The sequence below is a fragment of the Panthera tigris genome, chromosome F3 (genome assembly GCF_018350195.1).
Source record: "Panthera tigris isolate Pti1 chromosome F3, P.tigris_Pti1_mat1.1, whole genome shotgun sequence".
Lineage (NCBI taxonomy): Eukaryota > Metazoa > Chordata > Mammalia > Carnivora > Felidae > Panthera > Panthera tigris.
The window spans coordinates 10993844-11006727 of NC_056678.1; the positions used below are offsets into that span (position 1 = coordinate 10993844).

The following is a 12884-nucleotide window of genomic DNA, read 5'->3' on the forward strand; positions in this document are numbered from 1 at the left end:
TACTATTGAAGCTATGCCCTGAGAAAAGTTCAGTTCAGTAACTTGCCAAGGTCGCACGGGAGAATAAATGATCTAAAGACAGTTGTCTTGGTGCTTAAAGCGTAGCTTTAGCGGTGGTTTCCAAACTCGGCGGTGTGTCAGAAACAACTGAGAAGTTTTCAAACAAAAGCCAGAGACTAAATCAATCCCTAAGCCCAACCCAAGTCCCTTGGGATCTTTAGGTGCGGAAGTAATAAACCTGTGTGTTTTGTTTTTTCATTTTCCGCAGAGATTTTAATTCAAGTACAATTTAACGATGTTATATTAGTTTCAGGTGCACAAGATAATGATTCAGCAATTGTATACATTACTCAGTGGTCCTCACGATAAGTGCACTCTTAATCCCCTTATTTATTTCACCGGTTCCGCCTCCGCCTCCCCTCTGGCAACCACTGTTTCGTTCTCTGTATTGAAGAGTCTGGTTTTGTTGTTGTTGTTTGTAAATCCATGTTTTTTTTGTGTGTTTTTTTTTTAATTTAAAAAAAAATTATTTTTGAGACAGAGAGAGACAGAGCATGAACGGGGGAGGGTCAGAGAGAGAGGGAGACACAGAATCCGAAGCAGGCTCCAGGCTCTGAGCTGTGAGCACAGAGCCCGACGCTGGGCTCGAACTCACGGACCGCGAGACCATGACCTGAGCCGAAGTCGGACGCTTAACCAACTGAGCCACCCAGGCACCCCTGTAAATCCATGTTTTTTAAGAAGCTTTCTGGATACTTGTAATGCCAACTGTCCAGAGTCTGACATTTTGAAATTACTCATAATGCCTCGCTTATTTGCCCGAAGCGGAGAAGGAGAAAGTGGTGGTACAAATTTAAGACAATGCCACAAACTTGTATCGATCATTTATAATGTGCCAGACGCTGTGCTGTGCAATAATAATACACAAATGAATCAGGCTCCCTGTCCTAAGAAGCCCACAATCGCCTGAGAGGCAGAGACACCCATATAAGGAACAAATTGTAATACTGTATGGCAAATATAATAAGAAATATGTTCAAAGTGCTACAGAAGCAGGGTGGAAGAAGGATCAGTCATGCCTAGCGCTTTGGGAGTTTTCACCAAAGAAGTGACGTTGAAGGATGACTAGCATTTCTCCAGGTTAAGAAACAAACAAAAAACCAAAACCTTTTGGACTTATGTCATTAGCCCTGGGAGTGATGTGGACAGTATAAAGCACGGGGTGGCGCAATTTACACATGTTCGTGGAGAATGAACTGGAGAGGAGAGGTCTAAGGCACAGAGCCTCGTTGGGAAGCCATGGAAGTCGTCCAGAGTGACAGAACTTGAACGACAGCAGAAGAGAGGGAGGAGACATTCCCAGGGAGAACTGAGTAGCTGTCGTAGAAATGGCAACCGATGAGGAAGAGAGCAAAGATCATTTCAAGTGATGCGTGAATGAACTTGCCATTAGCTAAATCAAGGATCGGAATGAGGAACAAGGGGCCCTGCGGGAGGAAACATAAAATTTAGTATTAGACGCTGAACTGAACGCGAGTTTCTACATCCACGTGTTACATATGGAAGGCTCTTGGAAAGCTGGTTCTGGGTGCTTATGAACGAGGTGAGGACTCGAAAAGAAATCTGGTGATCGTCCACATTCGGTGAATTGTCATGAGGTTACTCAGGGAACGAGGTAAGATGCGGGGGGCAGGGGGAGGAGTGTTTCTGACAAAGAGGCGCCGTTCCAAGTGTGTTCACACAACGTTCCAAGTGTGTTCACACCACCCTATGAGTCAGGTACTGCTATCTGCCTATTTTATAGATGATTAAACAAGGGCATAGGTAAGTCAACTTGCACAAGGTTACCCAGGTAGCAAGTGATAGGCCTGCGGGTTCAAATGTGGGTAGCGTGGGGCGCCTGGGTGGCTCGGTCGGTTGGGCGTCCGACTTCGGCTCAGGTCACGATCTCACGGTCCGTGAGTTCGAGCCCCGCGTCGGGCTCTGTGCTGACCGCTCAGAGCCCGGAGCCTGTTTCAGATTCTGTGTCTCCCTCTCTCTCTGCCCCTCCCCTGTTCATGCTCTGTCTCTCTCTGTCTCAAAAATAAATAAACGTTAAAAAAAAGTGTTTAAAAAAAAAACAAATGTGGGTAGCGTGACTAGGGAGCCTCCACACATGACCCCTTGGCCATATTGTACCTCTCACAGAGCGAGAAGAAAAAAGGGCTGGTCTCAAGGAGAAGCCAGACTCCCGGGAGTAATGTGAAAGGGACCCCTTTCAAGCACAGCTAAATTCTGAACAGACTCTTGACTTGAGGTTTGGAAGGAAGAAAGGAGAACGAGACGCGGGCTGTGTTAGGATAAAGCTCTCACACCGGTCGGAGCCTTTTGCCGGTGGCGTCTGAACCCCTCCGGCCGCCTCCCGGTTGCCCTTGCCCCGACTCGACCCACAGCGGCTCTTACTTGCTCCAAGATCTTCATAAACAATGCTTCCAACTGCTTTTGCTTTCTGAAGGTGGTCATCTTGGAAACCTCTCGTGAAATAGGGAACTGTACAAAGAATCGGGAGAAGATCAGGTATGGGAACATAGCAAAGGGCGCTACTAGCTGTGTGACTCGGGGCGAATCACTTTCCCATTCTGCGCCATCGAATCCTCATGCGTTAGCTAATTCATGGCGTCCCTTCCGGCTGTCACACGCGATGTCACTGAATCTAGTAAGATACAGGAAGTAACGGGGCATACTCTGTCTTTGCACTGGCAGTCTCCTGGACCAGCTAGTCCAGTGTAGCTATGATGGGAAGGTGAGAGCCAAACAAATCAGAGGGTTTGGGATTTTTTTTTGAGTATGGTATTTCTAGATACTTCCAATGTCTCAGGAAGGGGGATGCTCATTCAAAGACGTTTGGGAACCATTTCCTCATCACCCAGATTCTCCACATGAGAAAGGAAAAAGGCGATTAACGGCCAAGAGACGCTAAGGCGTCAGACCTCAGGCAGGGGTCGCTGCGCGGGCCCTGTCCCTCTTTCCTGCAGGCGTCAGATCTAGTGACTCACCCGGACGTGGAAGATGTCATTCAGAAGACAGTGGAACTTCTCGTCCAACAGTGTCTTGACTTTATTTTGAAGGTTGGTCTGTCGTTCTTTATAATGTTTACAAGTATCCAGACCTAGTACACTGGCCATGAATATCTGGATGGTATAAAAATTTTGATGGAAGCTGATCTTAGTCAACGCGATAGCAATCGTCCTGTTCGTGAGAAAGCCAAGAAGCAGAAGAGAGTTCTTACACGTATGTTTTGAAAAGAAGAAAGAACGACGGAACGCTCCGGTTTTTCGTAGTCAGTTGCAACAGAACTTTCCTATATTATCCGGAAGCTGTTCGTTATTCCTGCTTCAGATACACCCCCTCATCCCGCTATGTCCCTGAGCCCTCCTAACTGACCCTGGCTCTGCCCTCTTCTACGGCCCCACTCCCACCACCTTGCTCTAGGCCCTCAGACTTTCACCCGCACTGCTGAGTAACATGCTCCTACCCTTGCCTAGTGCCATGATTCGACGCACCACCTTTACAGAAGCCCGACGTTAACGGGATCGATGCCAATTCTCTCTCCGATCTGCAAGTCTTCAGCGGCTCCCATTGCCAAAAGGTGTAAGCCTACGCTTCTTTTCTGTGACATACAAGCCTTTTCCGGGTCTCAGTGTGCCATTTCTTGCCACTCTGCCCAGCAGTCCATCCTCTACCAACGAACTGGTGAGACATCCCTGAACACCCAGAGTGGTTTCCTCTCCCCATGCCTCTGTGCGGGCTGTCTCCCCAGCCTGGAAGCTTACCACTCCTCACAGCCCCTGGTAACCCCTCGTCTCCTGCTTGTCTGCAAATCTCAGCTCAGGTGCAGCCTCCTGGAAATCTTTCCTGGAGCCCCAAGGCTGCGTTACATACAAGGTTGGGTTTGTCCTAGCTTCTGCAGTATCCGGTTGCACACTTCAATCACTGTCCTCACCGATCCTATTTTCATCGTCTCTCTCTCCTCTTCCGTGAGCAGTTACGTAGCGGCATAGATTGGGTCCCTAATCCAAAATGACTAGTTTCTTTATAAGAAGGGGAAATTTGGGGCGCCTGGGTGGCTCAGTCGGTTGAGCGTCCGACTTCGGCTCGGGTCACGATCTCGCGGTTCGTGAGTTCAAGCCCCGCGTCGGGCTCTGGGCTGACAGCTCAGAACCTGGAGCCTGTTTCAGATTCTGTGTCTCCCTCTCTCTCTCTCACCCTCCCCCGTTCATGCTCTGTCTCTCTCGGTCTCAAAAATAAATAAACGTTAAAAAAAAAATTAAGAAGGGGAAATTTGGACACAGACAAGGCACAGGGAGAACACTATATAAAGGCAGAGATCGGGTGATGCTTCTACAAGCCTACAATTGGTAGCCAACCACCAGAAGCTAGGGAAAAAGGCATGGAACAGACTGTCCCTCACAGCCGTCAGCAGGAACTAACCCAGCTGTCAACCTAGGTCTCCGACTCCCAGCCTCCAGTACCCGGAGGCAATACATTTCTGCTCAGGAAGCCATACAGTTTGTGGTTCTTTGTTATGACAATTCTAGCAAACAAATACAGCCCTCAACAGTTCCCGGAACACAGTAGGTACTCAATAAATGACGGAATACATGAATGAATAAATAAATGTCTTCTGGTTATTATGAATCACCAGCGACGTTAAAGATATTTACAAACTGGCCTTTCGCAGGCTTGACATTGAAAAAAGAGTAGAGGGGCGCCTGGGTGGCTCAGTCGGTTAAGCGGCCGACTTCGGCTCAGGTCATGATCTCGCGGTCCGTGAGTTCGAGCCCCGCGTCGGGCTCTGTGCTGACAGCTCAGAGCCTGGAGCCTGTTTCAGATTCTGTGTCTCCCTCTCTCTGCCCCTCCCCCGTTCATGCTCTGTCTCTCTCTGTCTCAAAAATAAATAAACGTTAAAAAAAAAAAAATTAAAAAAAAAAAAAAAGAAAAAAGAGTAGAAATACAGGTAATGTAAGGTTTCTAAGCATATTCCCCTTAAAGGCTTGAGGTCCGATGGTGAAGGGACATGAGACACCATTGTCATCTCAGTCACCGTCACCGTCACTGAGTATCACTCTGTCCATGAGGCGCCACATGACATTTCTTGTATGAAAACACATGAATGGGGTGAGATAAGTACATTGGCTCTGCCTTCCAAAGGAGAATCCAGACGCCTATCATTCTCTATCGCCAGCTGGATAAATTTCTGTTTGTTCTGCTGACCCGATCTTGCCCCCAACGTCCATGCCAGGAGTTCTCAAAGTGTTTGCACACCGGGATTACTTAGGAAGCTTTAAAATATTGATATCCAAGCCCCGCCTGGCATTAAATCAGGATCTCCAGGGGTCAGCCCAGCTTCTCATTTTCTTAGTTCAATCTGTTTATCATCTATTACCTATTTAGTACAGAGGGCATGGCACCCAGTAACTGATAGACTGTGGGTAGTTCACAAAAGGCGAATTACATCGAGGAGAGGAACGTGACAATAAATGAAACTCTTAAGGACATCAGGAATCTCTGAGTTCTCAAGAAACGATCATGGCAAGACACTCACCTGTGGTTCTCACCTTGGGCCAGATACTCAATTTCCATAAGTATCTGGCTTTTTCCATATCCTGATAATCCTTCGTACATTAGGACTCGGCTGCAGTTGGACACCAAAAATTCCTTCATACGACACATGAAGTATTTGATCTCCTTATCACGTCCTGTAATTTGCATTTTTTAAAAAGGGAGCAAACCTAATCAACATAAAGTAGTCGAGACATATATAAAAAAAAACACATAGTGATCACGCTCCTACAAATACCTTTAGAATTCCCATGGAATTGCTCATGACCTTTCTTGAGATACTGTGCACTTTAAAAATTTTTGAAACCTTTCTCTGGAGCTTTCTAGTTACGGTTTTATCTGATCCCCACACGCTGTGAGGCCAAGTATTCGTAGAACGCTCATTATAACGTCCATTTAATTTTAGTGTAGAAAACGGAGATTTAAGGTAGCAAACTGCTTGGATTACACAACCCAGAATTAAACCAGGGTTGTCTGACCCTGGTCCTTGCGTTCTTTTCCTTTTTCTTTTCCTCTATAGCACACGAGAAGTAATCTATAGATTATTACATTGGGAAATAAATTTATTAAATTAGGGTTCCCATGTTAAACAATTATGGAAAACATTTTTTATTCCTACTTTTGTGAAAGAAACTTGCTCTCTTCTATGAGAAATGATCCTTATCTCAGGGCTACTGGAAACATTATCCGTACTAAGAAAATTCAACTTGCTTTCAAAAGTCATGTGTAGATTATTTCTATCACAGGAACAACCGACATTATAAAATATAGTCTTTTTCTGATTGTGAAACTCAACACATGCTCGCCATGAAAAATACGGAAAACTGAGAAGAAAATAAACATCACCTTGGTCACAACCCTGACCCTTCTTTTTCTTACACCTTTTTAAATATATGTAATAGGAAGCCTGCCTGAGATCTGAAACCCAGCCCACAATTTTGGGAACCTTTCAGGGCTGGTTCTTTCTTCTTTGCTGGATTGGGCACTGCTGGCGGGGGTGGAGGTGGGACCATTTTGGACCCCTTCACAGAGCAAACACGTAGCCCGGTGTTATCTAATGTCTAGTGAAAACCAGGACGATTACTCTAAGCTTAGATGTTTTATACAAAGCAGCCGAGTGTTTACGTGGTAAGGCAAATTTCTGGGCACGATTCGGGGAGAACCACTCTGCAGGTTTCACTGCTTCATTTGGGGGAAACGTTCCCTCTCTGAAAATGCATTTGAACTTCAGTATTGTGAGATGCGTCACACTCTTCTTTGGCCTGAACCTCACGGAGGTAACTCAGAAAAGTCACGTCACCTTGTTTCTCTCCCAACGAGGCCCTAATATCTGGGACGCTTTTTGAGTATAGGTTTGTTAGCATCTACGCTGTTAGCATATACGATTTCATTTTCAGGAACTCTTGTTTAAAAAAAGGGTATTTCCTATAGTCCTCACCTCTGACAAGTTTCTTGTTGGCTAGAGTGATAAGGAAAGGTTGTGTGGGCTTGATCTTTACCTCACAGAGATGGAATCAGGGCAATTTACAAGAAGTGATTAGACTCTGAAAAACACACTACTGAGGATCCAAGTACCCTTTTCAGTTCTGGAACTGCTGCCTTCTTTCTGCTCTGCTGAAATCGAGATTCTGTCCTGATATCCCCCCAAAGTGTGGGACAGAGCCTCCTCCTGATTGTCCTAACACAGTTAGGACCAGGATTTAACTTATGATGATACTTTTAGGGATGTTCATCTAACAGAAGAAAATTACAAGTGTTCCTAGAAATGTCTGTCTTCAGATTCCACAAGCCTATCTTCATGACGGTCTCTTCCCCCAGAGGGTGTATCCTTACCTCATTTTAGGCCCCCTTCCCTGTCTAATCTCGTGTCAAGTTAGCTTTCTCTTGATACGCTTCCTGTCACCAAGAATCACAAAAACATCACTGCCATTGCCAGATAGATCATAGATCTAAATGTAAAAGGTAAAAACAAAGTTTCTGGAAGAGAATCTAAAAATAGATCTTCACGATTTGGGGTGATGGAAAACTTTTAAACAGTGTACAAAAGCACTAACTGTCAAAGACCAGGTTTATATAACCTAGATTATACTAAAATACAATATTCTGGTCATCAAACACATCACCAACAGGGTGAAAAGGCAAGCACGGGATGGGAGGAGTTACGTACAAGAAACACAAACGACAGCGGACCCGTGTCCAGAATATACAAAAAATGCCAACAGATCTAAAATAAAGATACGACCCAACTGGAAAATAGGCAGCAGAGTTGTATAGACGCGTTATAAAAGATGATGCCCAAATGGCCAACAAATGTATGAAAAAGGAACTCAACCGTATCAGGGAAGCACAAATGGAAATCACAGTGAGACACTACCACACACCCAACAGAGTTATGAAAATTATGAAGACTTAAAACGAAGTTGTTGGTGAGGATGAGGAACTCTCCTAACACCGTGGGTCAGCATATAAGTAAATACAGCCATTTTGGACAATTATTTGGTATCATCTCCCAAACCATCTCCCAAACCTCAAGAGAAACACGTACGTGTGTTCGCCAAAAGACACACACAGGCATCTATTTTTCCATTTCTTCGCCTGGAAGGTGATTGTACGCCCATTTTGTGATCATTCGTTAGGAGGCACGCTTAACGCTGGTATACTTTTCTGTATGTTTTGTTATAGTTCAGTAAAGAAGCTTAAAAATCACGGCTTACTACCTACCCAGCAAAGGGTAGCCCTCATTTCTGTTGCAGATGAGGTATGCCATACCAAACATGCTGAAGAGAAGAAAAGAAAAGATGTTAGAGTGAGAACCCGGAAATATAGAAAATTCCACCAAGTGCCCGGACGGTGATTTGGCAAGCACATGCTGTGTGCCTGGCACGGTTTCAAGTCCTCTGCCCACGTACCGCCCTTTACCCCGGACAAAAACCTTACGAAGAAGGTACGATTATATCCATTTTACAAATGGGGAAATTGAGATGCAGAGCGTTTAATTTGCCCGAGGTCCCACAGGGAGTGGTGGCAGGAACGGAGAATACCGACAGAATCAGTATCTATAACCGGGCCAGTGTATACACGCTTGCCCACTGCGCACTACTGTTTCTTGAAGGAGCCTTTTTAGTCAAGTGGACCATCCCCTTGTCTGCACTGCCATACCGTTGTGTTACGTCTCTGTTATAGCACGTACCAACTTCTGCTTAATACACAGCTCACGGGGTGTATCGTGTATGTTGGTCTTCCCCATTAAATTGTGAACTTTCAGGGCAGGACCCAGGCCTGTTCGTATTCGTATGTGCATTTCGACACTATCTCATCTGCAGAAATGGTATAGAAGAACTAGGAGGAGGGCGGCCTTTGGGACGAGACGGTCCTGAATTTCTGTGGCAGATGGACCGCATTGATGGCCCCACTTCTTGAACCCTACTTGTATCTATGCCCTGGGCTCTGTCACTCTACAGAGCCTTCCTGCTGTGAGCTCACCCTTGTGAATGCTTTGCCAATGGGATGTTTTTTGTTTTTTGTTTTTTTAAATTTTTGTTTGAGAAAGAGAGAGTAAGCAGAGGAGAGGGACAGAGGGGGAGAGAGAGAGAATCTCAGGCAGGCTCCACGCTCAGTGTGGAGCCCGACGCGGGACTCGATCCCGTGACCCTGGGATCATGACCTGAGCTGAAATCCAGAGTTGGATGCTCAACCAACCGAGCCACCCAGGTGCCCCTGCCCGTGGGATGTTACCAAACGCGACACAGAGGCTTGACAAATGCTTGGGCTTTGGGCTTGCTCTCTCTTGCTCTTCTGATATTGCCATGAGAACAGGCCTGGGCCAGGCCGATGGAGGATGACACACATAGAGCCAAATCGTCTCATTTATATCAGCCAAACTTCCCACCTACCCACCGTCCCCCTCCCCCCCGCCCCCCGACATCGTCCTGGATCAGCCAACAAACTGCTGAACTCCAGGCATGTGAACAGGCATAGACAAGATCAGCCAAACCCAGCCAAGATCAATTGAGTCCCACATATTTGTGGGATAAGTAAATATTTACTGTGGTATACCATTGTATTTACTGTGGCTTCCTATAACGGAGCGTTATTGTGGCATTTTGAATCTTGGCTCTTTGTTTGCCAGATTTACGACCACGGACGTAAAGTCGTTACACCTCTGAATCTCAGTTTTTAAATTTATAAAGCAGAGACAATGATAGTGTCTCCCTGATGTGGCTGATACTAAGAATAAACTACGTATTTTGAGGTAAAGTGCCTAACCCTTAAGAAGGACTCATACAAAAAAATTAGTAGTATTCATTCACTTATTCACACAGCATTTTATTGATGGTCTATGCAAGCCAAGTACAGTGCTGAACCCTGGGAATACAAAGACGAAAAATAAAGACTCCTTGAACCAACTGCAGCCCTGGTACTGTTATATGATCCTTTAAGACCTAGATTCTAGCTCGCTAATATAAAGAATAAATACCTTTCCACTTTCCGTATTACTCATTTACTTGTTATTAATGAGTGCCTACTATGTGCCAAGCCCTGGGAGTATTAAAAATGAACAGGAGATAGCTACTATCATCAAAAAGCTCATAATGTGTATCAGATCAGCAATCATGATGGGTATGTGCTAGAGTTAGAGAGAGGAGGAAAATGCTAAGTTGACTGTGATTGTCCCAGTAGACAAGGGTGGGGGAGGGGATGGGGAGGACACTCTATTTAGACAGCCCAGAGGAGAGGGCACAGGAGGAGATACGGTTGGAAAGGCAGATGGCTGTATGTCATTTTGAGGATTTGAACATTATCATGAAAATGACTGGAAGCCGCTGAAAGACTTCCAAGGGGATCCCTACGTATCTAAGCTGGGCTTCTGGGGCTTCTGATTTCACTAAAGACCGAGAGGAGGAAAAATATCTCACACTCTTTTAGCCCCATCCATGCCTGGCACATAGTTGGTACGATCAGTAAATACTTAATGGTTGGCCGCTGGGTCCATCTGGGTCCCAAAAGATACTCAAATGAGGGGTTCTCTGTTCAGTTTGCACCACCTTTGAAGAACCACCCTTAGATTATCAGTAGTGAGGGCAGGATGGGATCATACCACTATCGTGATGCTATACTATCAATAAGATAGAGAAGGACGAAGGATTTGGGAAATCTGGGCCTCGTTCTGGGGAAGGAATCGGTTTCAGTTTCATAAATTGCATTCAAATCGGGCACGGGTGACTGATGGTTTTCGCTATCCTAATTTTCCCACTTCTTTACTAAAAAAAAAAAATACCGCAAAATCAACGCCCCACACTCACACTTTCTCATTCAGTCCCAAACACTGGTAGACGGGTCCGGGGTCCGCAACACCTTTCATGACTTTCTTTGGAAGCTCTTTGAAAAAGTAGGCTGGGAGGTTGCTGCCATTGTAGGTGACGGAGTCACAAGTCACGGTTCCTGGGTAGTACATCATCATCCTGGCAGCTATGTTGACTTTTTGGCCAATCACTGAAACAGAAGGGAGGAGGGCAAAGGCCGGGGAGAAAGGAGCCATTGAACTAGCAGAATGCAATCTGGAACACACTGTCCCCAAGTGGCATGTTCTTTAGGGACTTTTAATAGGAATTACGAGGAGTAACTGTCTAATGTTCACAGGAAAGGGTTATAAAGGCGGCCTCATTCCATGCGCTTACAGCCTCTACAGATCCCCGCGAACGACTACTTATTTCTGATACGCATGCACAGCTCAGAAACCCACACTTTGCAAGCAACGAGCTGCCAAGGGGCAAAGCTACGTGGCTGGGCTCCAAGCTTTCAGAGGGCAGGGCCCCTGTCTCGCTTAGCTATCCTTCCTCCCCCAAGGCCGGAGGACAAGGCGAGGAGAGACGAGGAGTTAGCTCAGCGCACCTGTGTATTCATGCCTCACAGAGTGTCCGACGATTCCGCAGAAGACGATCCCGCTGGCCACGCCGATGGAAACGGTACTGGCAGCCGGGAGAAAGCAAGAGAGTTGTAAGGGAAAGGTACTGAGCGGAGAGAAAGCGGGGAGGGTGGGGACACGATGACGAACGGGGCAGGGGAACGGGCAGGGGGGCAGGGAGGCGTTTCGATAGGTAACTGTCTTCCCTTGTGGGGAGTTTAGGGCGACTGCCCAGGGCCCGGACGTGCGAAGGAGGCACAGCTTGAGACGCAGAACTAAGTTCTCGGGAGTGACAAATCACTTCCCTTTCCTGCTACTTTTCAATACCCATCTGAGCCACTTTTCTGGAAAATAACCTCTCACCACCGCAGGTGGACTTGAATTGCTGATACCGTAAGCATTGTAACCAACTCAGCGATGTTTGTTACGGCGAGAAAGAACAAAGTCACGGAGGAACTCAGATGTAGTGTGTGGCCGTCAAAAGCTAGCTTAGTTAATACATGAGGGTGGCTGCATAGATGGATGACGAGGGGCTGACGTGGCAGAAATGCTTAGAGCCAGGGGGGTGGTACCTGTTAAAGTAGAGCCCCGAGTTGGGGACATCGGGGTGCTCGGGCGAGGCAAACCTGAGGGCCTGGGCTCTTAGGCAGCCCGGGCTGGGGATGCTAAACCTGACCTTCTTAACAGCTTAACTGTGAGTGGATCATCTTGAGATCGGATCAGTATATAAATTTCCAACCCAAGGACTCACTGCATCTCTCAGTTATTAAAAACCAACTCAAGGGACACCTGGGTGGCTCAGTCGGTTAAGCGTGTGGCTTCGGCCTACGTCATGATCTCGTGATTCCTGGGTTGGGGCCCCGCGTTGGGCTCTGCACTGACAGCTCAGAGCCTGGAGCCTGCTTTGGATTCTGTGTCCCTCTCTCTCTCTCTCTGTCCTCCCCTGCTCATGCTCTGTCTCTCTCTGTCTCTCAAAAATAAATAAATGTGAAGAAAAAAAATCAATTCAAGGGGCACCTGGGTGGGCTCAGTCAGTTAAGGGTCCCACTCTTGGTTTTGGCTCAGGTCATCATCTCAGGGTTTGTGGGTTCGAGCCACGCATCGGGCTCCGTACTGTCAGCACAGAGCCTGCTTGGGATTCTCTCTCTCTCTCTCTCTCTCTCTCTGCCCTTCCCCCACTCACTCTTTCAAAATAAATAAATAAGCTTAAATTTTTTTTTCAAAATCAACTCAAGTCTTCCATATGGTGTTGGGAGTTCAACCTCTTACCAAGAAGCCAGAGCATAGACAGGCAACCCAAGTAGGTTTTCTTGCAAACCTGCTATGTCTTGACTTTTTAAGAGTGTCCTTTTCTGCATTTTGCCTTCACCATCCCTCT

The 12884-nt window shown here is 46.4% G+C and overlaps 1 protein-coding gene across 4 annotated transcripts in view; it reads right to left on the reverse strand.

The window, feature by feature from the left end:
- ADCY10 (adenylate cyclase 10) overlaps window positions 1-12884 on the reverse strand; it is a 75047-nt gene that overhangs the window by 40368 nt on the left and 21795 nt on the right. For all 4 annotated transcript variants that reach the window (XM_042975813.1, XM_007077001.2, XM_007077000.2 and 1 more), the window contains exons 11-16: window positions 11494-11570; window positions 10905-11094; window positions 8323-8378; window positions 5585-5738; window positions 3036-3228; window positions 2443-2529 (exon numbers count right to left, since the gene is read on the reverse strand). In XM_042975813.1, coding sequence (XP_042831747.1) covers window positions 2443-2529; window positions 3036-3228; window positions 5585-5738; window positions 8323-8378; window positions 10905-11094; window positions 11494-11570 — 757 coding nt within the window. The remainder of the gene's footprint in view (window positions 1-2442; window positions 2530-3035; window positions 3229-5584; window positions 5739-8322; window positions 8379-10904; window positions 11095-11493; window positions 11571-12884) is intronic.